Here is a 24,040-nt window from a genome sequence, read left to right as displayed (position 1 = left end):
ATGAAGCAATATAATTGATATTTGTTTTTTTCTTTGGTATTTGGTTCCAAATTGTCTTGGCAGCAATTTAATCAATTAATCTTTGTAAGTACCTGAAACGCTTAAAATTAGAAGTATTTCATATATACGTCTACTGCAATTTCAGAACACAGACATTCATGAACATCCTATCTGAGCGCTAACATAAACAGTCTGCTCCCCAAATTTTACAGCCTCCAGACATTTTCTTATTGTCAGGTCATCATGGCCCACATATTTCCACTCTTGTGCGCCTCTCTGTCACATTCATCTGTTCCTATGTGTTCACTTCATTTCCTCATTAAGATGCCTTTTTGTCTCACTTTCTGTGCGTTGCTCACTTGTGCCTTCACTTTGCTACTCTCCTTTGCCACCTTTCACGGTTTTCCTAAAGGATTCACACCGAAATTGAGGGAAAACATCCAAGCGTGAAATAGTCCAGAGAGGGTTCTTGACGCTGACTTGTTATTTCATTTTCAGGATGAAACAAGGGCATTAATACTTAAAAAGCCTGCCTGCCTGCCTTGATGGAAAACACTAAGGAGAGTCATGTCTCCATCTTTTCCTGGATTTCTCTGCCGTTAGTGTATTTGCTTGTTTATTCTATTTCTAACAATCTAATTTTCTAGCTTTCTTATACAAATGCATTTGGGATTATTTTTGCCTGTGTGATGTGTTACTGAATTGTTCATGGTTAAAGAAAATTAGACACCAAAGAAAACAAAAACATACCAAGCACAAGAAGAAAGAGAAACAAAAAGTGATTGTGGTTTGATGCAGAGAAATATTCTTGTTTACTCCAAAGCCGAGCACAATTAACTGTGGCACTGCCAGGCATAGCGGATGCTTAGACATGCTTATTAGCCCAATGAGAGATGAGTACTTCCTGCTTCTCTGCTAGTGGCAGAGAAGCAGGAAGACGTATTATCACAAGGATAGACAAACATGGGGCATAGACCCCCAGGGAAATGATGTGTGGAAAAAAGTAAAAGAACAAAGATTTGCCAACTTCTTCGACATCTTTACCCTGAACACAATTTGTTCCAAATGCTGGCTGCCATCAGGCTGCAGATGCAGGAGCATTAAAGCAAGGACAAACAGACTGAAGAACAGTTTATACCTGGTAGCCATAAGGGCATTAAATACTATTATTACCCAATAATAATTGGGTAATAATCTCTAGTACTATTTATTACCCAATTTCCTTATAATCCATGTAATTTTATTGCATGGTTTCTATAATGACAATAAAGATTATTATTATTATTATTATTATTATTATTATTATTATTATTATTATTAAATTACAACTAATTCTGTGCTTCTTATCTTATTACTATCTCTCCTGGGTATGCATGAATGTGGTCGCTGCTGACGCTGTGACATCAGAGCAGTCCATATTTTATTAATCTGCCCCAAATTCATTTAGCAAAAGCAGATAAATGCTGCTAACATAAAGAAGCTTGAGTTTGTTTTTGTTTCTTTTTTTTAGTAACTTCTCTCACCAGGTCCTAATTTGTGGGCACTTACTGTATAGAGTTCTCTATCCGTGAGATTGTGAGGAAAGCTGCTAGATTAGCAGTGTAGGAAGAGATAACAATGAGGGCAAACATCCACCAAAAACCCATCATCATCCTGGTTGCAAGGGTGGTGTATGGGACTTCTCCACCTAGAAAAAAAAGAGAAAGAAGATAACAGTTAAAAAAAATGTGTGAAAAAAGACAATGTGTCAAACACGACTTTATTTAAAATGAAAAATATGCTCCAACAGTGCATTACATCCTGACAGATTATGTCTGGATTAACAAAATGTGATCTGATGTTTTGGATTGAAACTGATCTCCATTGTGTGGAATATAGACCACTAGACACTGAATCAGAAAATCACATGCCTCAGATGTTACACCTCAGATTTTACACAAGACGTATAAATACATAAATAGTTAAACTGCCTTCGTTTAATGCCCAATGAGGATCAGAGGACATTTTTATATAAGATAAAAACTTAACAGGAAGTTAGCAAAAAAATGTGCTAAATCATGAGCCTGTGAGCCTTTGTGTAGTCCCATTCAATAGATGGCTGTTAATATCAGCAATTCTTCTCCTACCAAAACTCCAACACATATTTGACACCAACATAATCCTATATTCCTTTCATCCTGCCACTTTCCCATCTATGCTGTTTTTTGTGCTTTTGCCACTTTATTCCAAGGCTTTTCTTTTGCTAGGTCAAAACATTTTATTCAATTTGAATTTGTTATCTCTCCACGCTCTGGGTTTTATACTGTACATTGGATGTTGACATCGGGTTTTACAGATAGCCTGAAGGCACTATAATGTATGGGCATTGTACAGTATTTTATGCAACTCACATAATCCTGCATGGCTGATGTAGCATCATATGATATGTTGCACTTATTTAATTAAAAATGCATTTTAAATTCATGAAGCATCTATGATCCTTTTTTATAAATATTAAAAATTGTTATGATTAGCTAGCTAGAAAATATTATCAGTTGAAGTATTCTAAAAATATGTTTTTAAAACAATGTTCATGAGAAATCCTGAAAATCTGAATTTAACCTTTTTCCCTTAAAAATCTTAGTATTAGGTATAAATATGTATATGTATCGTAGAATTGATTATTATGTCAAGAATTAACTACGGTGTTACTTGTTGGTAAACATGCATCTAGTATACAGAAATAAAGAAATCCATAAATAAAAATCATCTTAACAGCAGGAAATTAACATGTTTTAACTTAAAGGTGACTTACAACATTCTCTCTTTAAAAAGAACATAATATTAGAAGATAAATCAGGTTTATTTGGTTGTAGTGATGATCACCAAGAGTTGATGGAGATAATAGGGTCAGGACAACATCCTTTTTGTTAGGGGTTGATTATGTTACCAGCTAAACAAATGCCAAGTTAGAGTTTCAGGATTTCTTTCTCGCAGTGAAGCTTCTCATTTACACTTGAAAGTACAGAGTTTCTGTTTTGTCAAGACACTGTACAAATTTGCTTTAGTTAAAAATCTGAAACAAAGAGAAAGGCTTGTGTTTATGTTTCTGGATTCTAGTGCAGGCTAGTCGTATCTTTGTGAGCGCAGCCTGGCAGCATCAAAGGAGCCCTGCTTAGTCTGCTCGATATAGCTTTCCATTCTTATTTATGGTTTTTCTCCTCCTCTGCTCCTTCTTCCTCGAGATGAAGAATCAATCTGAATCTTTTGCTCATAAGGCTCACCAAGGATGCTGCAGTTCTCAACTCCTACTTCATCCTAGTCATTCCTGCAGGTTTGAAGTAGAACATTTACCAAGATGTTTATGTGTTTCGTTTTAGTATGTTATATGCCTGTTGGTCACATTGTAGTAAAGTTTACCTGTTAAAAGTTTCTGTCATATTGTGTGCTGTTTCTTAAGTCTAGTGATTGAACTAAAGATAGATGGCTTGTACCTAACTTCAACTGGTACCAGGTGCAAACAGTTGGGTCATTTGCTGTGAGATGATATAAGGAATGTTAAATACAATTATTACCTCTGATAATGTTTTGGTTTTGTCTAAGGTTTAAGCATTCTAAATATCTGAGCTGTGAAGGAATTTAACCCCCAAAACTGAATGCATCTACATGCTCCTGCATGTCAGTAGAGATTTCTTCAGTAGACAAGTCCATGTAACTTGTAGCAATTTTCCTGTTCAAGTTCAGAATATTAAACAGGATGGTGGTACTTTTGTTTGTTGTATTTAATCAAAAGTATTTTTCCATAAATTTTATATATATTTTTCAGATTTCTTTTTACTAATTTAGAGTAAATAGAGTAAAAAAGTAAATTAGTATTTACAAATTATTCTCACACACAAAATATTTAAACTTAATTTTCACTAAATCAAGTGTTTTTAACAGGAAACAAGACAGGCATTTCTCAAAAGGTAAGAACAACATGAAAGCTGTATCTAGTTCAACATATTCTGATTTTGTCTACATTTATTTAAAAAATAGCATATTTACAAATATTTATACCTTTCCTAATAATGAGAGGACAAATCTTTATCATCAAACTTTTCTTATATTTGCTGTCCAGTTTTTTAATGTTTCCAATGATATTTGATAATTAATCTAGAAGTTTTCAGGTCAGGTCACTTTGCCATATTCCAAATATTTGACTCCCTCTACTGATTGTCTACAAGATTCAAGCTGAGACTGGACTCATTTACACACAGTCATGTTCGTAAAATTCAAAGAATCTTTAAAGCTGAATCTGTCAGGGGTATGAATAATTATGGAGTTAAGACTACATCTCTCAAACTTTAAGACAGAGATCTTCAGGTTCGGGCATTGAGGGCGGTTGGCTTGTGACTTTAAATGTTTTTGCTTCTACACACCTGAAATAATCAAGTCAATATCAGGACTCTGAAGAGACGACTGCATACTGAGGAGGTAATTCAACCATTTGATTCAAGTGTGTTGGACCAGTACACTGGCCCTTGAAGACTGGAATTGAAGGCCTTATGGTGTTTCTCGGGCTCACTTGGAAAATCCTTTTTGGTGGCTAAATTTCATTCACATTTAAATGGGAGACATTGATCTGTCAGTTACATACGCGATGTAATTGGTAGATTGACAACTGCCTTTTTCATTCATAGTGATCGACATTGCAAGACCAAAAAAAACTCTTTCCCCCTTTTAGTGACTTGTAACGCTGCCAGTTCTGCTGCTGCTGCTTTTCTCATTCACTTGCTGTGTAATTAGTCTGAATCTAGTTCTCTGATTTTCAGACTAATAGTTAACGTCATTTTTTTTTCTGTATTCTATTCCCAAGATGTATTACTATAGTAATATTTGTCTTTTGCAATATTTTAAAATTAATACATATTGAATCTGACAGGTGGTCTTATAATACTGAAGCATCTGTCTATAGCCACTGAGTCATTCTGATTCCTAATAGTCATAAGGATTAAGAGGACTGAATCATTCTGAACATCTCTGAAAGAAAGTCTACAGAAAAACTCTTAATTTTTAGACTTATGTTTCTGTCAAATCTCACAATTGACATGTTTTTGGATTTTATTTGTTTTATATTTTTCTTCAATCCAAAAAATACTAATGATTCCAAATTATTCTTTGGAATGCCTTCTCCCATTCCAAATGCCTTATCCCAGTAAATGTACAGTAACAGTACAGTAACGGTACGGTCCCATCCATCAAATGTCATATTGCACTTGAGAGAACCAAAGTTTAAAATGTAATAAAGTCTTATCAAGTTATAAATGCGCTCACATTTGTCTATTAAGAGGTAGTTGTACAGGTGTTCAAAAGAAGCACCAAGAGTCTTTCTCTACTCTTAATTTAGAGGCCAAAATGCTGCGACTAAATTACACTTCATTCTTATACGATGCAGTCAATATAATGAGATAATTGAAATACACAACATATCAAAGCAGGTAAAGTATTTGACTTTTTCAATGCTGAAATATTTTCTGTATTGAACTGTATTAAATCATCTCATTTTACAGCCAAAGTGAATCTGTTTTTTACATTCTCTGAATACGAACAAACATTTGAGGCATTTTTTCTTCAAGGATCTTTTGAACAAAAGACGTCTTCAAATTAATACAGTCCATTAGCCTCCAAAAATCTTAAATATGCTCCCAATAATGTTTTAAAAATTGATTATACTTTTTAAATTAGTTATCACATTTTACATTCTGGCCTGAACAACTATAATAGTGAATAAATTATATAAAATTTATATAAAAATTATAAATTATAATAGAATAAGAATTATAATTCACTGGTGCCCAGTTGACAATCCACATTTTCTTATTGTGCAGCAAACCAACAAACCATCAATGCATAGTGACATCAATGCATAGTGACATCATTGCGTGTTGCAAGCTGTATCATGCTGCTTAACGTAACTGACCCTTCATGGCTCAAAAGTTGTGCCATAAAAAAAAAATAATTTTGCATCAGCTAAAGAAAAACTGCTCGTTTTTCTAAGTCTTAACATTTCTACATAAATCAAGTAAAGACGCTTAGTTCCACAAGATGTTTGGTAAACCTATTTGATTTTCTTTCTATTTTACATGTATACAGGCTTCTTGACTCCTAATTGCATGATGTCACAGTTACCCAACTACATTAGTCAACTTATTTTATATAAAAATGCAGAGGGTTACTCGACAGATCATGCCCCAGAGACCCTTGGATGCCAAAACTAATCTCACAAAGCGATGTGAGCTAGATCTTTAGACGATCTGACTGGCTCCTTACAAATCCTTTCCAACTTCTGAGATTAAAGTAGGCTTGCATTTTTTGCTCAAAACTCTGAAAATTCTTTACCACTAAATGCAAGGTCTCTTCAAAGTTACAGCATCAGACCTGAGTCATTGCTGGATGCAAAACAACTCCAGTGGTTCATTATAGATGTTTAAGGAAGGAAAACATGGCTGGAAAATGTGCTAGTGTCGACTTCAAGTAAGAACCCCTGCATCTTCACCGCCTAGTGATGCAAGACCTTTTCAACAACAATTTGGCAATGTTTCTTCAGAGCTCTGAAAAATGTCCATTCGAATGACTTTTTGATTGAATAGTTCAGCAGGAGGTTCACAATTACAAAGACTACAATGAAAAGCTGCAAGGTTGGAGTTTTGGAGCATTTTAACAGTATTCAGTCTTTACTTTTTTGCCTCATTGTCCTGTCAAACCTTCCAACCTTAGTGTTTCACTCTGTGAACTGGATGGACTTGCCAGACACACAAACAGTATTTGGAGGTCAGAAAACTGCTTGCCCTTCAAAGGTTAAGGAATGGACACAGACACACTCTAAAATAAAGTTATGTCGCTCTGCAATTTTGAAACAGAAGCACTGATTCTTTGTATTTTTATGACATGTTTCAAGTTGCAAACACTTTCACATAATAAACTTTGCTAATCATCCATCTTGCAGACAATGAAGGCCATTTTTTATGCCACAGGAGTCTGCAGATGTCTTCTCAAATGTTTATAGTCCATCAAACTCTGAATCAAAGGAAGGAGGCTGTTCAAAGCAACATCTCATTAAATAAGGTTCTTCTTCCATATCATGGCAATGACTCAAGAATCAAAACCACAATACTTCAATGTTTTGCTGTATTTACTTAGATTAGAAAGTCGAGGATGAAAAAAGTCAAAGAAAAAAAACATCCCTTAGACAAACGAAAACCATGTAAGGTAATGTAACTATGTTGTGCATATTATTTGAATTTCAGTAATCACAAACGCACAGTGGCACAGTTGGTAGAGCTGTTGCCTTGCAGCAAGAAGGTCCAGGGATCAATTCCTGGCCCAGGATCTTTCTGCACGGAGTCTGCATGTTCTCCCTGTGCATGCGTGGGTTCTCTTTGGGTACTCCGGCTTCCTCCCACAGTCCAAAAACATGACTGTTAGGTTAACTGGTCTCTCTAAATACTCCCTAGGTGTGAGTATGTGTGTGCATGGTTGTTTGTCCTGTCTGTTTCTGTTTTGCCCTGCGACAGACTGTCCAGAGTGAACCCTGCCTCTCGCCCGGAACGTTAGCTGGAGATAGGCACTGGCAGCCCTCCTGACACCACTAGGGACAAGGGTAAACCCTAAAATTTATTTATTTAATTAAAATTTCAAACAATTGGATGCACTTAAAAACCATGTATGACTTTCCTTTCACATAGTTGAGCCCTTCTTGGTAATACTTTGTCACATAAATACTTAACATATACTGAAATTTGGCTAAAACATTGTTTTAAAGTGTTTTCAATGTGTGCTCAATAATTATATTTACAAGCAATTAATAATAATCTATGAATCATTAACTGCTGAACTTAAAAGATGAACTAATGTGTCTAAATCTAAAATAAAACTAAAAGAAAACACAAAACAAAACAAAAAAATAGCTTTTGATTCAGTAACCAGCAGCCTTTGATGATAACAAAATTTCTCCTTTTTGTTTTTTTGAGAAATCTTCCGATACACCAACAACACTTCAGCCTCACAAGTAGAAAATAATATTTTTAAAAAGCAATGTACCAGTGGCAATTAGCAGAAAACCTGGCATGCAGCAATTCAATTAGCTGAAGCATAGTTCATTTCCCAGGTCCTGCATGAAGTCGTTGCAGAAATATTTTTGACCTTGTAAGGACCACTTTTCTGCTGTAGTTGTTAATTTTTCAAGCCATTATACTAGCAAAAAAGGAATGAGTGAAAATAATCATTTTTGGTTGCACATAGCTGCTGGAGGCACACCATAAAAGGCCCAGTGTGGTAGAGTACAAAGGCATGCCACACCTTTAAAATTTGTATCTTTCTAAAAATAGAATAGAATAGAATTCAACTTTATTGTCATTGCACTGTCACAAGTACAAGCAACGAGATGTAGTTTGCATCTATCCAGAAGTGCTCTACGAGATATAAATATTTATTAACAGATGTACAAGACTATGTATGTATGGACTATAAGGGGTTATAGCAAGAGATATAGATATTGTGTATAAAAAGCTGAAATATATACATATCCAGGAATGTAAACTTGTCATATGTGGAGAACAGTACTGCTATGTAACAATAAAATATCGCTGGTATATATAAATGAAGACCATATCTTTACCACTATTGATTCTCTTATAAGATAGAATAAAAGGAAGTTAAATACACACCTTTGGAAAAAAAAAATGTCAAGAGACATTCTTCTGCAAGTGTGGTGGGAAACCTCAAGAAACAGAAATGAAAAGAATTGTAGACTTCTACATGTTTGGTGTGCTAAAATATTCCATAAGCCAACTCTTCAGCATCAAACACAGTCACTCTATCGTTGCCTGCCTCCCCTTTTCACATCATCTTGCTGCCTTGCTTCATATCTTACTACCTTCTTCTTCTGCCTCTCCCCTCTTTTCTGCACCCTTGTTGACATTCAGCAGTGAAGGTAGCTGCAGATGAGTGCAGCTTTGAAGCCAGCCAAGCAGTGGGCACATCCAGGAGAGTTTTATATATGTGTGACTTTCTTGTAAAGCTTCAAATCTCATCACTGAGCAAGAACCGCCACTGCCACAGATTATACCCTCTACCGTCTGATGACTTGCAGGAATCATTATTTATTTTTTTTTTTACCATCAATTTCTTCTCTAGCACCTCAATCATGCTCGACCGCCGGTGTCCCGGTGATTATAAACAACTTTGCCTGAAGAGACATATTACAGTGCCAGAGCTGGGGTGAAGAGGGAAGAAGTACGAGAATAGAAAAGGGGAGGAGGAGGACGGAAGGGGGCATGCATCCCTCCTCCAGCAGCTCTCCAGCCTTCTGCTTTTCAATCTCTTCATTGTATGTGTGCCGCCTCTAATACCACTGGCTATCAGCCAAAGCTGAGGGGGATTTTCCATGTGGTTAGCAATTTTTTCAAGCCATCAAGTGCCGCCATTAAAAGAATCCGGCAGGCCAGTGAAGATGAGGATTTGAGCTGAGAGGCATGAAGTTTCTGATTCAGAGATGTGCAAAATTGTATCTCCTCTTGCAGCATGCTTTCTAATTTCCTATAAGAACTTTAGACCGTGCATATGTTCACAGTTACGGATCAAACAACTAGGGTTGACTGAATTGGATGATATATACTGATTGCTAAGACACTAAAGTAAGTCCTTAGTTCATGAAATGTGGAAAATTCATTAACAATATCAATATCATTATCCATCCATCCATTATCTTTTACGCTTTTCCTAGTGGGGACGCAAAGGGTGCTGGTGCCTATCTCCAGAGGTCAATGGGCGAGAGGAGGGGCAAATCACTACTAAAGGACAAATGGCATCATGTTTTAGAGATAGAAAACCAAAAACAGATTGTTCTGAAGTTCTTTTCAGACACTGAAAGCTCTTAGGTTCTTACTGTTAAAGCTTGTACAACCAGGGCACATAATAGTAATTTTATTTTTAATTTCTTTCAAGGCTTCTTTTAATATTGAGCAATTTGCAAATTAAATTCAACAGCAGATGAAGTAGACAAGAGTACAAAAAGAGATGGAGAATGGAAGGGGCAAAAGGAAGAGAATATGTAATGAATGTAAGAAATGTGGTTATACAGCAGTTCAATGTGGTCATAACATATACTTTTTTTAACCATAAGGCCACTACATAATATTTAAACAAACTAAGAATGATATGTCTAACTTCATATTTGCAGAGTCACCTTGTTTAGAATATGTTCAAAACATCTAGGGGTGCAGTGTGTTTAACATAATTATGAACTTCAAAATTAGGTCCACTGGGGGAAAAATGTTTGAGAATGTACAAAATCACTCTTATGGGAAACTGATGAGGCATTTTGCATTTACCAATGTTTACTTGTGCAAATAAGCTAAAAAAAGAAACTTAAAAAACGAAAATGTAAATAATTTCACGACTTAGTATTGCTTTAAAAAGTGGTAGTATCAGTGTGTTTGCAAAGAGACATGGTGTAAGCATAAAATAAGAAAAAATCTCTGAGTTTGTGTATTTGTTACCTTAAAAAAAGTATCATACTTTGAATAGAGGCAAAAAAAAAAAACAACAGAATGTGTGTCATTGTATTTATTAGCTTTCAATGTAGCTAGAAAGAGAACTTTCTGAATTGATTTTTCAAGCAGGCTACTGTTGGATTTCCTTCATTTTGAACTTGAAATTTTGCTTGCAAATATGTCTGTTTGAAATTCAACCACTTTTGAAAGCTGATTCACACACAGTTACTCATTTTTATATTCACAAAAATACTTGAAAGAATAACATAGCTGGATGATTTTATTTGTACATACAGACCCCAGACTTCAGTAAATTATTCTCAGTAAATTGTTTTTTCTTTAATTAACATGGTCAATTAAAGAAAAAAGATGTCTATTTCTATCAGGCAGATATGTTTTTTTTAATATATTAAATCCAAGGGCCCACATTTAGTCTTGGACTTTTCAAAGTGGTATTAAAACTATTTTCTTGTCTCCCCTTAGAGTGACCAACTTGCATCATCGTCACTTGCAAACATTTATCAACATGATTCACTTCTCACTCCCTGAAATGCATAAAAAACAGCAGCCAGTAAAGTTTGAGGCTGCGGCAGGTGATAAACCTAACTCTATTGCCAATGTATGAATGCTTGTGAGCATATGTGCTTTAGTGTGGTAAGTTCCCACTGTCCTTGCAGAATAGCTAAATGCTAAAACTCCTTCACTAAATGGGCCTCTCGAGGTGTTTTTGTGTGTGCTGATTTATGTACGCATCATATGCAGAAAGTGCTTGACATTGGATTTGTTAAAGAAAGTCTGGCTTTCGTCGTTCTCCCCGTTGCCTCATCAGCGCTTTTCCCTCCTTTTCATGATTGTTAGGAACATGAAAATGATGAGATCAGCAGATATTTCTTTGAGCATATTTACTGAGCATATTCTCCTGCTCACCTCCCATAAATGGATCAATACAAACCACGTAGCATGTAAGGGTTACAAAACTGAGAGGAAGCCAACGCTACTTGTGTGTGTTTCAACTGTTAAGTGGCAGTTTTTTTTATGTTCTTGTTCTTCAAGAGGATAAAATATGGAGCAAAATTAGTTGAAATCATGACCATTCCTCAAGAAAATAGATTATTAAAGTTGTAGGTCATTACAAACTGACATTGAATAAATGTAATCCATCATAGATTGGAAACACTGAGTAATTCCTTCAGTCCTGCAACATTGTGTGTGGTACACAATCAACATTTACATGCTGTTTCAGAAAGAAATGCCATAAAGTCTCAAAGCAAGGCACAAAATCAAGAAAAGTAGTTAAAAATAAATCTATTGAATAGGCTATGGTGTTTGAAAACAGTAGTACAACCTCATTTACTGTTGGTACATAATTAAATCCAGTCAAGTCTATCTCTAGCTAAAAGCAAAAGATTGGACACATATAAAGAATAACTACTAAGGTTTACTTTCCATGAGTGTTAGAAATTAATAAAAGCACTTCAGCTGACTGGAGAGTTGCTGGTAACAACTTGCTCCATGTAACCTATAAGAAGCTTAACTGCTGTGGGATGTCAAACTGGTCATTCCCTAATAACCTCATTTAAAATGTAGAAATACTGATGGTATTTCAGTGAACATAATCAGTTACAGAAAACTTTAGAAAACAGTAGAGAGCAAAAGGTGGAGAAATGCATCTCAGACTATTTCAAACCCTCCTCTGCTGAAGTGATTCTAAAGAGCATCAAAACAAGGAGGTCGCTGCAAAATTGGACTGAGTGCAGATGTTTATCTCGCACTGTAGTTTATAGATGGACATTTTGTTTTATATAAAAGGCAAAAAAAATAAAAACGTGTTTTACAGAAAAAAAAACAACGTGACTGATGAACAAATCCAAAGGAATATTTGTAGATGCCTTAAATATTTCCATTAGTATTGTTTTGGGGACAAAAACAAAACTGACGGCTTCATCCTAGGTTGGTTCTCTACTTATGAAGTCTGCATTTTGTACTTTTTTATTCAAAATGTTTTAATTGGCATATTTAATAGCAACATGATACTTGCAAAAAGAAGTTAACATTTTCATATTTATATTTATTGTTCAGTTGTAATATGTCTGTTCACACTGTTGCCTATGCATGATTTTTATCTGATAATTCAGTTTTTTTTTATTTGATAAATGATTTCTTGTTTTAGATTGCTGTAGTGCATCAATGTGTATTTATCTTGTATACAGCATGCATCTCATTTAGGTTTTTGAAAAAGCAGATTTATATAAAATTGTTTTAAACCAATCTAAATATTTTACCCAAGTTTAAGGAATCTACTTGATTGAAAAAAGCAACGAGTCCTACAAACTATAATTCAAGACTTAAGTTTACAGTTTACTAAAATACAGAAAGTCTTAAGTTAATTACCTAAGACTTGGAGGTGACTAAGAAAAAGTTATTTTATTTAGTTTTAAAATGTGTTCAGCTAAAGTACAATGTGATGTCAAAATGAACACTACATATGAAGTCACTATAGAATAAAGGTAATTTTAGCTGCGTTGCCTTAATTGCTATGAGCAAAACATAACAGACCTTGACAAGTTCACAGTCCCATCTCTCACATCATGTCAAACTATAGTTGCATGGACACACATGCAAATTACACTGTGGTCTCATTACAGGTGATTGGATTCAAAATGTGTGCCGTTCTATCACACGAATAAGACCAGGCCTCCCTTAGTGCAACTTCTGACAGATGGCTCTCTCAGCAATTTTCCCTCGACTGGTACAAAGTGTGCAAGTGTATTTCCCCTTGTGCATACACTCAAGTCCATGGGTACGTGTGCACCTTTTAAGACCTTCCATTTGATAGTGATTGTGTTTGATTCGCTCATATTCAATTTTAACAATGTCATCCTCAATATTTCACACCTCATGACCCACATTCTGTACCCCCACCCCGTCTCTTCTTGCTGTCCCGCCTCCCCAACTTCCTGCTTTATTCATCCTGTCGGTTTTGTCAAGGACAGTGTGTACACACTCACTTTGGAAGTTTTCAGAGACTTGCAGCTTGCTCTGCAATGAAATTAAAACATTTCATTATGCTGTGTATCCCTAAATGTCTGGCAGTTTAGCATGTTTATCCTCATTTTTTGCAAGAGTGTATGTGGCTGGAATATACATTTGAGCATAAATTTAGGCTTTTCCAAAAAGGGTTTTATTGTCACCTAGCAAGTTTTGATTAGCATATTGGATATTGCCTATTGCCTAATGTGTTTTCTTTTAAGTCAGCACACATTAAATACATCCAAGGCCACAACAAAGGGAGTTTTCTCCTGAAAGAATGTAAATAGACTGTATGCGCATTTGTATTTGCGAACATCTAACTTGGACTATATTTTGCAAATATCAAAGTACCTTTTCTCTGAGATACAGTAAACAAAAGGAATACATCTGAGCATTGATCCGAGTTTGAGCACTCTGATTTTTTTTTGTTGTCATTTTTAAAATTCTTTTTATAAAGTATGTTAAGAGAAGACTGTAGTTTGGTTTAAAATACAGTCTTCCAAATACCTGCATCCCCTTGACTAACTGTCAGTATTTGACAAGCTGGTACTTTCGCTAAAGAAACATGGATATTATATTTATCTTTGCTTTGCAGCAACATAAAGCGTCAACTTTTTTATCCAAGTGACTGGGTTGGCACATTAGTGAGTCATTGTTATTCATCCGTGATTTTCACACTGGTTTGGAAAAACATCTTATTTTGCTCTCCTATCTTCAAAACAACATTCAAAGTTTGCCTCCCACTTTCTTGACACTACATCCCCATCAGCTCTCTTGGTGTAAATAACTGTTGGGTTTTCTAATGATTAAAGCCATATAATTTCAATTGTTGAAGCATAAAATGGTTTTTTGATAAGAGTTGTTGTGAAATATGCAGGAAGTCATTAATGTTTTCAAAGGCTAAAAGCCTTGACTGTTTCTTTACAAGCTTGAACGCCTAAGTGCATTTTCTCACGTCTGATTAATCATTGAAATGTTCTCACCTGTTCAACACAAAACAATAACGTGCAAAAACCAGAGTCCACAAGTTTTTTTTCCTGTTATTTTCCATTGTCAATATTACTTATACTACAATAGACGTAAACCAACTAAATCTAAATGGAAATATAAATACTTTCCTTATATATATATTTTTTTACCTCCTTAGAAATACTCTTATTTGTAAGGAGATATAAATAGTTCTTTAGAAATTTAGTTGAATTAATGGACACAAGAATTAAAGGTGATATAGAGTGACATCATACTAGTTTACTCATGATAATATCTGATTTCTGGTAAATCAGATATGATCATATCTGATTTACCAGATTAAGATTATTTCAATCTTAATGAAATAATCTTATTTCATTAAGATTATGTCAAAATGAGAAGAAATGTGTAGTCAGTAAAGATGTCAAAAAGTCTCAATGAAAAACTAGTTGGGTTAAAAGGTAACAAAAATGAGCTGAAGATGAGCTTAAACTGAGACTGCTAAAATATAATGTTGATAGTGTTTTCGCAATCTAAAATGCTTAGCATCATCCCACAAAAGTGTAAGTAATTACACAAATTACTTACACTTGTATAAGTACTTACTTACTTTGTGTAAGTACTTTTGTGGTACTTACACTAAAGTATCATGTGTAAAGGTTCCTAAAGTGGCGCTCACAACATTTTCGTTATAAGGCTTGGCTTAAAATACACTACAATGACTGCAACAAAAAAAGAGACTGGTTTTCCACCTTCATATTTCTTATTTTCCATTTCCTTTTGTATTAAAATAAGGGCTTCTGGAGATTTTCAGTGAGATTATGGAAAGAAGAGGCCTAGTTGACACACATGAACTTTGTATTTATCTCTAATTACTAATATTTACTAAGTGAAAAGAGAGCTTGTTGCAACACTGTTTCTTAATAAAGACCTACATTTTCTCTCTTTTTATTTGTTGACAAGCATTCTCTAAACTGCATTGATCCTTAATAGGAAAGTGTTATTACAAAAGGTCTATTTCATTATGTTGAAGTTATTTTTTTAATAATATATTGTGACCTTCATCCAGTTTAGGCAGATGTCTATGCATCAAATTTACTTTATCAACTGTACATTAATTAAAATTCAGGGAAAAATGACTGTGAGCACAGCATCTATCATGAAGCAATTAATTCTTTTGTTTATTCCAGTTGCATTCTGCTCAATGTATGACCTTTACAGCACATACTGTGGGTAATAAATAGGATTCTCATGGTCTGTTTCTCTGAGGCAGTTAACAACAGAGTGCCCCAAAATAAATATGCTTGTATTACAATTACTACATCCTTCTCATTACTGCTCCTAGAAGCAAGTGCTTCTCTGTCTCCTTGAAAAAAAAGGAATCTGGGTAGAACAAAACAAGCTGCTAGCATTGTGCTTTGAAGCTGACTTTGACAGATGCATATTTAGTGGGTGGTACCCATGTTCAGCAAACATCATGATGATCTATAGAGTGAAACACTGAGAGATAACCATTATATCTGTTTTCTTTAAAGAATTGTTCTCTCAACAGATGTTTTTATTGTTTTATGCAGCCTCATCATTAACACATTACCACAGAGACCCAGAACACCAGAGACAGCATGTATATCTCATTTGCATATGGAAAAACAAATATCTAAAATATCAAAGCGACTAAATACGTGACATTCTTCCTCACAATGAAAAGACAGTTGATGTAAAGCAAGTCAAATTACTGTAAGTCAAAGACACCTCATTTTGCTGAATATAAACTTTACTTGTTTAATTGTTTCACATTTTAAGCTTAATGTTTTTAGGCACCTAGTAAGGAGCAGCCGCCTGGACAAAAATGCCTTGTTGACGTTGCTGCCCAAGATGATGGAAAGACTACTTCAAAAGCCACTCATTACAACCAAGGTACTTGGGCTATCTTAACACACAAACACATTAATGACGATGTACTAGAGAAGCAAATGACCACATTATGTGCCACTCTCGTCAGCTAAGAATAGTAAACTGAGGCTACAATTCACACACTAAGATTGAACAACGGCAGCTTGGAAAAAACTGTTACAGGCTGAATTTGAGGGGCTATGCATGCATACAGCCATCAATAAGCACACATCAGTGTTCCACTCCACAGAGTTCACTGTATCACAACGGCCTCCAAGTTCACCCGATGTCAATCCAAAAGAACATCTTTGAGATGTGGTGGATTCACTTAATAAATGTGATGCTGAGAAAAGCTTCATCAATTGCACGATGCTATGATGTAACTAAGGACACAATTATTGGAGTAATCCTTATAATACCTCGCCAAATATATGCCATGATTATATAAATTAAGGTAGGTCTTTAGGCAAGTCTTTCTATGTTGGTTGTAACAAGGTCACATCATGTTCTACAGCTTTCTCAGTACAAGCTAAATACTCTCAAATCACCAGGTGGCTCTCGCTGTGCCAGTGTTTCACACCATTCTCAATACAAGCTTAAAAGATTTCTAAATTACTAAATGGCTCCTGCCGCACCATAATCTGTACCGTATCTTCTATCTTGTTGACATTATTGCAAAGTTCACTCCACAAAACAGAGCAAAGCTGAGGTTCACAAGTAATTACAACCCTGTTTTTCGTTTTCCTCCAAGACATCTTAAATTGATGTTCACAGAACTCCAAGCAAGATTACACATACTGCAAAAGGGATGCTTGTATTGATCATGTTTATATATCCTGCCACCTTCCGGGTCCAGCTCTTATCTTTCTCTTGTTGGTAGTAAGTTACTGCAGCTCCTGGGGCTCGTCTAAAAGCTGTTCAAACTTGCAGACGAACCTCACATTGTGTGACAATAATCTCAAGCATGAAAGAAAACAGCAGGGGTGGTCCCACTGGAGGTGAGGAAGTATCTGTAACAGACCGACTCTAACAAGAATATGTAGTAGGCAAAAACATGGGATCTTTGCAAATAAGCTGATATCAGTTTGAACATGGGCTAGATTTACACCTTCTAACAAACAAATAAGGAGTTTTAGGATCAAAGGAATGTTCTAATTCCCTAATTCGATTCAGTGTTTAGACTTAGTTGACAAAAATACAGTATTAGCTAGCTAGTTGATAATGCTGTGTCTTCACCACTTCATATGGGACCAAAACAAAGATTGAACTTCACCATTGCCGAATGATCAGATTTTGAGATTTCATTACAGTGGAAGGATGCATTTACATAGGATAGCAAGTTGGTTTGCTGAATTTGATCTAAGGCTTCTTTTCACAAGGCAGCACTAAAACAAACTGTAACTAGGTCAAAATGTAAACAGTATTTTCAGTGATTTACAAAGAATACACACCACTGTTAAAATGTCAAGTTGTCAAAAAAAAAGACTTTAATCAATCACTTCAAAATTTCTTCCAAGTATAATGCAACAGTCTGTAGAAACCAATTTGCAAAATAACACACTCCTTTGAACTAACACTTTGCTGAAGCACCTCTTGTTTTAGGTTTAACAATCTTTACCACCCACTTCAAGAGTTTAAAACTGCCTGTGAAGTAGTTGAGATTAGAGTTTGTGCCTTTAGGTCTAAGGCCTTGGAAGTCGAGGGGTTTCTATCTGCATCAAGAAGAGGATTTCCAGCATATTGCATTCTTCACAAGTCATGCAAGGATGGAGCAGGAGAGGTATAGAGCAATTATGACCTTGTCTGGAGTACAAAAATCCCAAGCTCTAAATTTAGTAATCCATAGTGTTGTGCAACAATATGTTTGGTTTGACTGTGAATAACATAATATTAATCAGTGTCAAGGCCAAATAGTAATACTGTTGGTAATTTAAACAAATTTAACAGGTCATACCTGAATACCAGAAATTACTAATCAAACTGCACTACGTGCCATGCTGTTATTGTTTCATGATTACCTGCCTGGTAAGGTGTGATGTTATAGAGTAACAGAAACAGCAAATCTTCATACTAGTATTTTTAAACAACAAGCCCTACACACAAATACCTTCTCTGCAAAAAAACATTTATGATCAAAGTACTTCAACTTCCAGTTTAAATGCTAGACAAATAACATAAAAAGAAAACTACAAGGAAATAATTGTAAATAGGAGCAAAAAAGATTAAAACTGAAACCAACAAGATTACTCAGTGATATTGCAGTTAGCTGTGCATTTGTGCTTTTCAGAACCACTTTTTGTTTGGAGGTGTTGGGAATGCAATCAAATTAGCTCTGAAAGCTGATAAAGAACAGATGCTAGGTACTCAAACAACAAGTTCACAATGAGAAACAGACAGGAAATTGAACACTATTTCAATAAAACAGTGTTTCAAAAACCATTTACTAAATTAGAAATCAATGACATTTTGGACAATTGATTCTTAATGTAGGTTTAAGTAGCTATCACTGTGAATGATGAAATGGAGTGATGGACAACCAAGATGGTAGGTTGCTATTTACAGCACAAACCAAGAGAGAGTGTATTAAATCCAGAAGTGGTGGCTTCCATCTTAAAATTAACAGAGCTTTTGGCTTTAGCATTATAAGCCTGGAAAATGGAAGGACAGTTTGGCACATTTATAGAAAATATGTCAACATATTTTATGCAGGTTAGTGAGATGGAAGAAAGGAAATGAATTTTGAAGCATTTAGCTCAGTATTCTGCTGGAACTCAAGCAGTTGTGCACCGGAAATAAAACAAAACATAATGAAATAATCAACAGCTAAGATTGTTTAATCCAAAAATTATTTTCTTTGCCCAGACACAACGTTTTACTGTGAACCATTCTGATGAACAGCAGGGCATTTTGAGTTCAGTAGGTCAAATAACAGAAAAGACATGGCAGCTGGGGTATGTGTCTGATTGAAGTGGCACATAAATTAGATGCAGAGCAAGCAAGTTTAAAAGCTAGAGTTTGTAACTCCACGATGTCACTGGGATTCCATCTGTTACTCCTCAGTAGAGTTTTTTTTTTTTTTTTTCCCTACCTCCTCCTCGGGAGCAGAGTTATGAAAAAAAAAAAAATCAGGGTATTCAGAGTTTCACCGGTCTCTCTGGTTGTTGTTTTCTGTGTGTAGTTAAGTTCTTGTTTTGTCCCATGGCTGAGTTGAACAAAAGGTTCCAATGTCACCTACTGATATTTGATATAGACTATACCTGCAATTAAAAGATCGTGGATATTCAAAATTGATCTTCCAGTGTGGAATGCATGAGGGACAAGATGAAGTGCCTGAGCATCTTGAGGGAGTTCAGGGTAGATTACCTGCTCCTCTAAATGAAAAGGAGCTTGTCAAGGTGGTTTCTGTGTTTCTGGGTATGTCACACTTGGAGAAGGCATTTGTAGAAAAGTTAAAACACTGTGGAACTTATCTAAATCTCTTCTGTCCTAGGAGCAGCTTGGGAATATAGTAGATGTGGATGGATACATTAGTGTGATCGAATCAGAGGCAGTAGATTTCTTTGCTGCAGAAGGTTTGCTTTAATATAGAAGTTTTAAAAAAGTTCTTGAATAGTTCTTCATTACCTTTTATTAAAGTGTGTTTTAAATGCAATCAAAAACCTGAACTTTCAAGTCTAAAAACTCCAGTGCAGCAGCTTCATGCATAAATAGTAGCGATAGAATAATGAAATATTTATTTCCATTTAGTCTATATGCAAGTTTGACACCACAATATTTTAATGTATGGAGCTCAGCTTAAAACACTGATACAATGTAAGGTTGCATTGTCACTGCCAATCTGGTTACTTAGCACAGAAAAAAGGTGATTTTACCTGGTTTCACAGTTTGTAACTGGAACTGGAACATTTGCAAGCAAAATGAAGCACAGTATTCCTTATGTTGGATATACACGCATTTAGTTATCTAGAGCAATTTATTTTTAATGGATCTCACACTAGCTCAGTTGTGAATTACAGAATATTGCACCCATGCCTTTTTCAAAATTATTACATGAAAAACTTCTAAAGGGCTAAAGATTGCATGCTGTAGTTTACACGGGAAGAATTTCATCAGCATTAAATATTTTATTGTGGGACTTCCTGCTAAGAAACAAGATGATGCAGAAAGTTATAGCTCCTAGAGTGTAAATGACCTATAACAGGATTCATGTAAAGTTTTTGTACTAGTGCATTTGATGAAGGCCAGAAGGAGCCCCTTTCAAAGTTCCTTACAGGATGTAGCTGTGACAAGAGGACCACAGTGAGGGAGCAAAAGAATGAAGGAGGGAGAAGAGGCAGCTGTGAGACGAGCAGAAAGGGAACAAAAGAGCATAAAATGGAAGAGAGGGCATGAGAGAGACATGTGTTTAATGCCACTGGTGAGAGATGGACTCTTTCACAGCAGCACATTCATGTGGTCAAGGAGGGGCTAAAGATGAATAGAGCTAAGAAAAAATAAAAAAAAATGGATGGCTAAAGTCAGAAGGTATGGATGTCCACAAGTTAGGTCCACTTTAGGATTTCAAAACAGTCATTAGAGAAAAATATGTGAATCCAAGGAACCATGAAAGTGGAAAAAATGAGTCCAGGAAAATGATGATAGTATTGACTTCCCAGCAGTGCATCACAGCAGAGACATGGATAATGATGGAGGGAAGGACACATCCAGGAAGCTAGACAGGGAACAGGGAGTGGGGAATGAGCATGGCAGTCACACTGAGAAAACTCAGCAGGAGACAGAGAGATTTGGAGAATGTGGGAGACTGAATTTTGGGGGGCTATACATGCATACAGGCATATATACACGCACATAAGTGTTCCTCTCCACAGAGTTTTAGCTCTGGAAAAGTATTTCTCTCCTACAAAGCTTTCTTCTCACTCATACAAACAGATAGATGCACAGTGGGGGGACAGCAGGAAATAAAGGAGATGTGGAAAGGAATAGACAGAAAAACAGGTTTTGAGCAGCAGACGGAAAGATGAAAGCTCCGATTATGGCCTATGGCCTTGATGTGTCTGTGTGTCTGGGCAATTTCTTTCAGAGGATGAGAAGAAGCAATGCAGCATGAGCATGAATGCGAGTCTATGGATCTGTTCCCCACAAAGTTCTAATTGAAAGAAAGCAACACTCATGCTGGGACTTTGTCTGCATGTATGTAAATAAAACCACATATCCAGGCACCAAGTTTATTCCCCCACAAAAACAGTCTGTTTCTCCACACCAACGTTTTCCTCTCCCACTGGGTTGGACTTTAATTAAGGGAGGAAAGCAGAAGGTGGAAGATTTGTAAAAGATAGTTATTGAAGATGGCTAAAAACGTGCAATTACAGTTGATGAAAGGTTGAGGAGATATGAGAGAATGAAATATAAATGTATAGTGACGCAGTTAGGAGAGGGAGAAAGGATGGTATAAAATATTTAAACAAGATGAAATATCTATTTCACATTATATTTGTGTAATACAGTATTCCTCTCTTGATTTTGTTTGCTGTCAGTTAAAGAAGTGCTCTGACTTCTGTTTTATTCTCAGCCAACTACTCCAGGATACACACGAATAAGAGATAGGACTATATTTTAATATTTATTTCGGCTAATTTTAAAGATAATGGCTTAAAGCAAATAAAAAACCCAAATTCAGTTTATTGAAAATTTTATGTTGTATTACATTAAACAAAAAATTACCTTAATGCACAAGGTAGAGGTTACTGAAAATTATGTCCACATACTGCACAGTATTTTCACTCAATACTTGGTTGAGCCACCTTTGGCATGGCATACTACATCAATGGAGCGTGGCAAGGGGGTGATCAGTTTGTAAGTCTGTTGAGGTGTTAAGGAAGTGGAGGTTGCTTTAATAACAAGCTCACCTGCATTGTCGCTCTTGCTGTGACCTCCCTATAGATAACATTTTATTGATTTTCCATGCAGTTTTGTCAGCTGAATGTGCTGGCCAACCGAGCATAGTGATGCTACGGTCATGAAAGCAGGGGTTGGTACTTTCAGCAGTTTGATAAGGAGCCAAACTGCTGCTTGAAAATGAACTCAGCTTTTCTGTAATGCATGTCAGCATAGGGAAGCATGTGCTCTAAAAAGTTTTGACAAATACCTGTAGTGACTTTGGACACAATGTATTGTGTATGCTCAAAATACACTGGGCACACACCAGTAAATGACATATCTCTCCAAATCTCCATCTAGTAGATAATACATGGTTATATCTTAACATTTCTGTGTTACAAATAATTATTTATGTCCCTAAAACTGAATCTTAAGTTTCAGCTGTAAGCCATAATCATCGCAATTAACAGAAATAATTGCCTGAAACATATCATTCTGTATGCAATTATGTTCTTACATATTATGGAGATGCACCTGTTATTTTTCCCCTGATATTTTCTTGATGTCAGGAGTTTTTGAGAGTGGAAGAGGTGCAGTGCATACATTCCTATTTATTATTTTGTTCTGTAATATTCTCACCAATCTAGTTCCCCAGATTGCATTACTCTTACTTTTAATTAGCTCACCTGCATTCCTTCTAATCACCATCACAAGCACAATTAGTCATGCCAATAATAAATTCATGTCTTATTTTTTCCAGATGATAGTCAACTGCCTTGCATCAGACTTTGTTCACTCTCCAATATTAATATAACTTAAAAGCTGTATAAAGCACAACAGTCTTCAGCAATACATCTTTAAAAATGCATAATTTTGCTCTGTTATGTTTTTTTTATTAGTAGTATTTTAGAAAATAGTCACTTCTGCATGATTTTCAATTACTAAGAAGTGTGAGTGGAGTAGGACTGTCTGATCAACACTTAACCAGAGCTCTTTTTGTCCAAACTTCAGTGTGAACCGCTGAGACCTTCTTTATGACCCAGCACTCAAAACTGCTGCTGGCTAGATTATTCTTCCATCTTCCTGAAGCCTCACAAGTCCCCTGCTTCCTGCTCCCCTGCTTGTTTGACTGCCTGTGGTGGCTCATTTTAGATCGAAGGCCTAGTGCACAAGACTACAAATGAGTGCACATCCCTATCCCCGCAGGCCACACACTGTCCGGGCCCCCTGCATATGGGCTGGTCGATGACATACACTCTGCTAATGTTGCCTGCTTGGCTGTCCTAATATTGTCACTTGGTAATCATTCATTCCAGCCTTGACTCTTTTACCTTCTGGCCCTGAAAATATTGGAATGCCCTCCCTTAGCTTAGCAAAAGCCAAAGAGCAGCCCAATTTAGAATAAAATATTCTCCTTGAGAACTCTATCACACATCTTCATGTGTCTACTGACGACTCTAGTTTAAAGTTAGATCCATTTGTCGATCTGTGAATGTCTCACAAAACAACAGAATAATTATCCTATTTAATTTATTGTTTAGTGCACCTGATTGTTGCACTATTACTATTCACCTTGTATTTGTTTATCTTCAAAATGTTTATGTTGAACTTATTTACCAAAGGGAAATCAACCAAAAAAACAAAACCAGGTTTTGAATATCACACAGTTTATCTAGGAGGACTGATAGATTATCTCTTCCATCTGCCAAATCCACTGCAAGGGGCTGCAATATGTCGGTTGGTATTCAGAAAAGCAT

The 24,040-nt window shown here is 35.8% G+C and overlaps 1 protein-coding gene across 3 annotated transcripts in view; it reads right to left on the bottom strand.

The window, feature by feature from the left end:
- The window catches only part of grid2 (glutamate ionotropic receptor delta type subunit 2), a 452,662-nt gene that overhangs the window by 74,538 nt on the left and 354,084 nt on the right, over positions 1 to 24,040 (bottom strand). For all 3 annotated transcript variants that reach the window (XR_002753592.1, XM_023343824.1, XM_023343825.1), the window contains exon 12: positions 1,549 to 1,687. Coding sequence is in view for 2 of the 3 variants with exons in the window: in XM_023343824.1 (XP_023199592.1) it covers positions 1,549 to 1,687 (139 nt within the window). In the remaining variant the exon portion in view is untranslated. The remainder of the gene's footprint in view (positions 1 to 1,548; positions 1,688 to 24,040) is intronic.

Source organism: Xiphophorus maculatus, chromosome 12, assembly GCF_002775205.1.
Source record: "Xiphophorus maculatus strain JP 163 A chromosome 12, X_maculatus-5.0-male, whole genome shotgun sequence".
NCBI lineage: Eukaryota > Metazoa > Chordata > Actinopteri > Cyprinodontiformes > Poeciliidae > Xiphophorus > Xiphophorus maculatus.
Note: the sequence above shows the minus strand (reverse complement) of the source record. Positions and strands in the feature narration are given on the sequence as shown.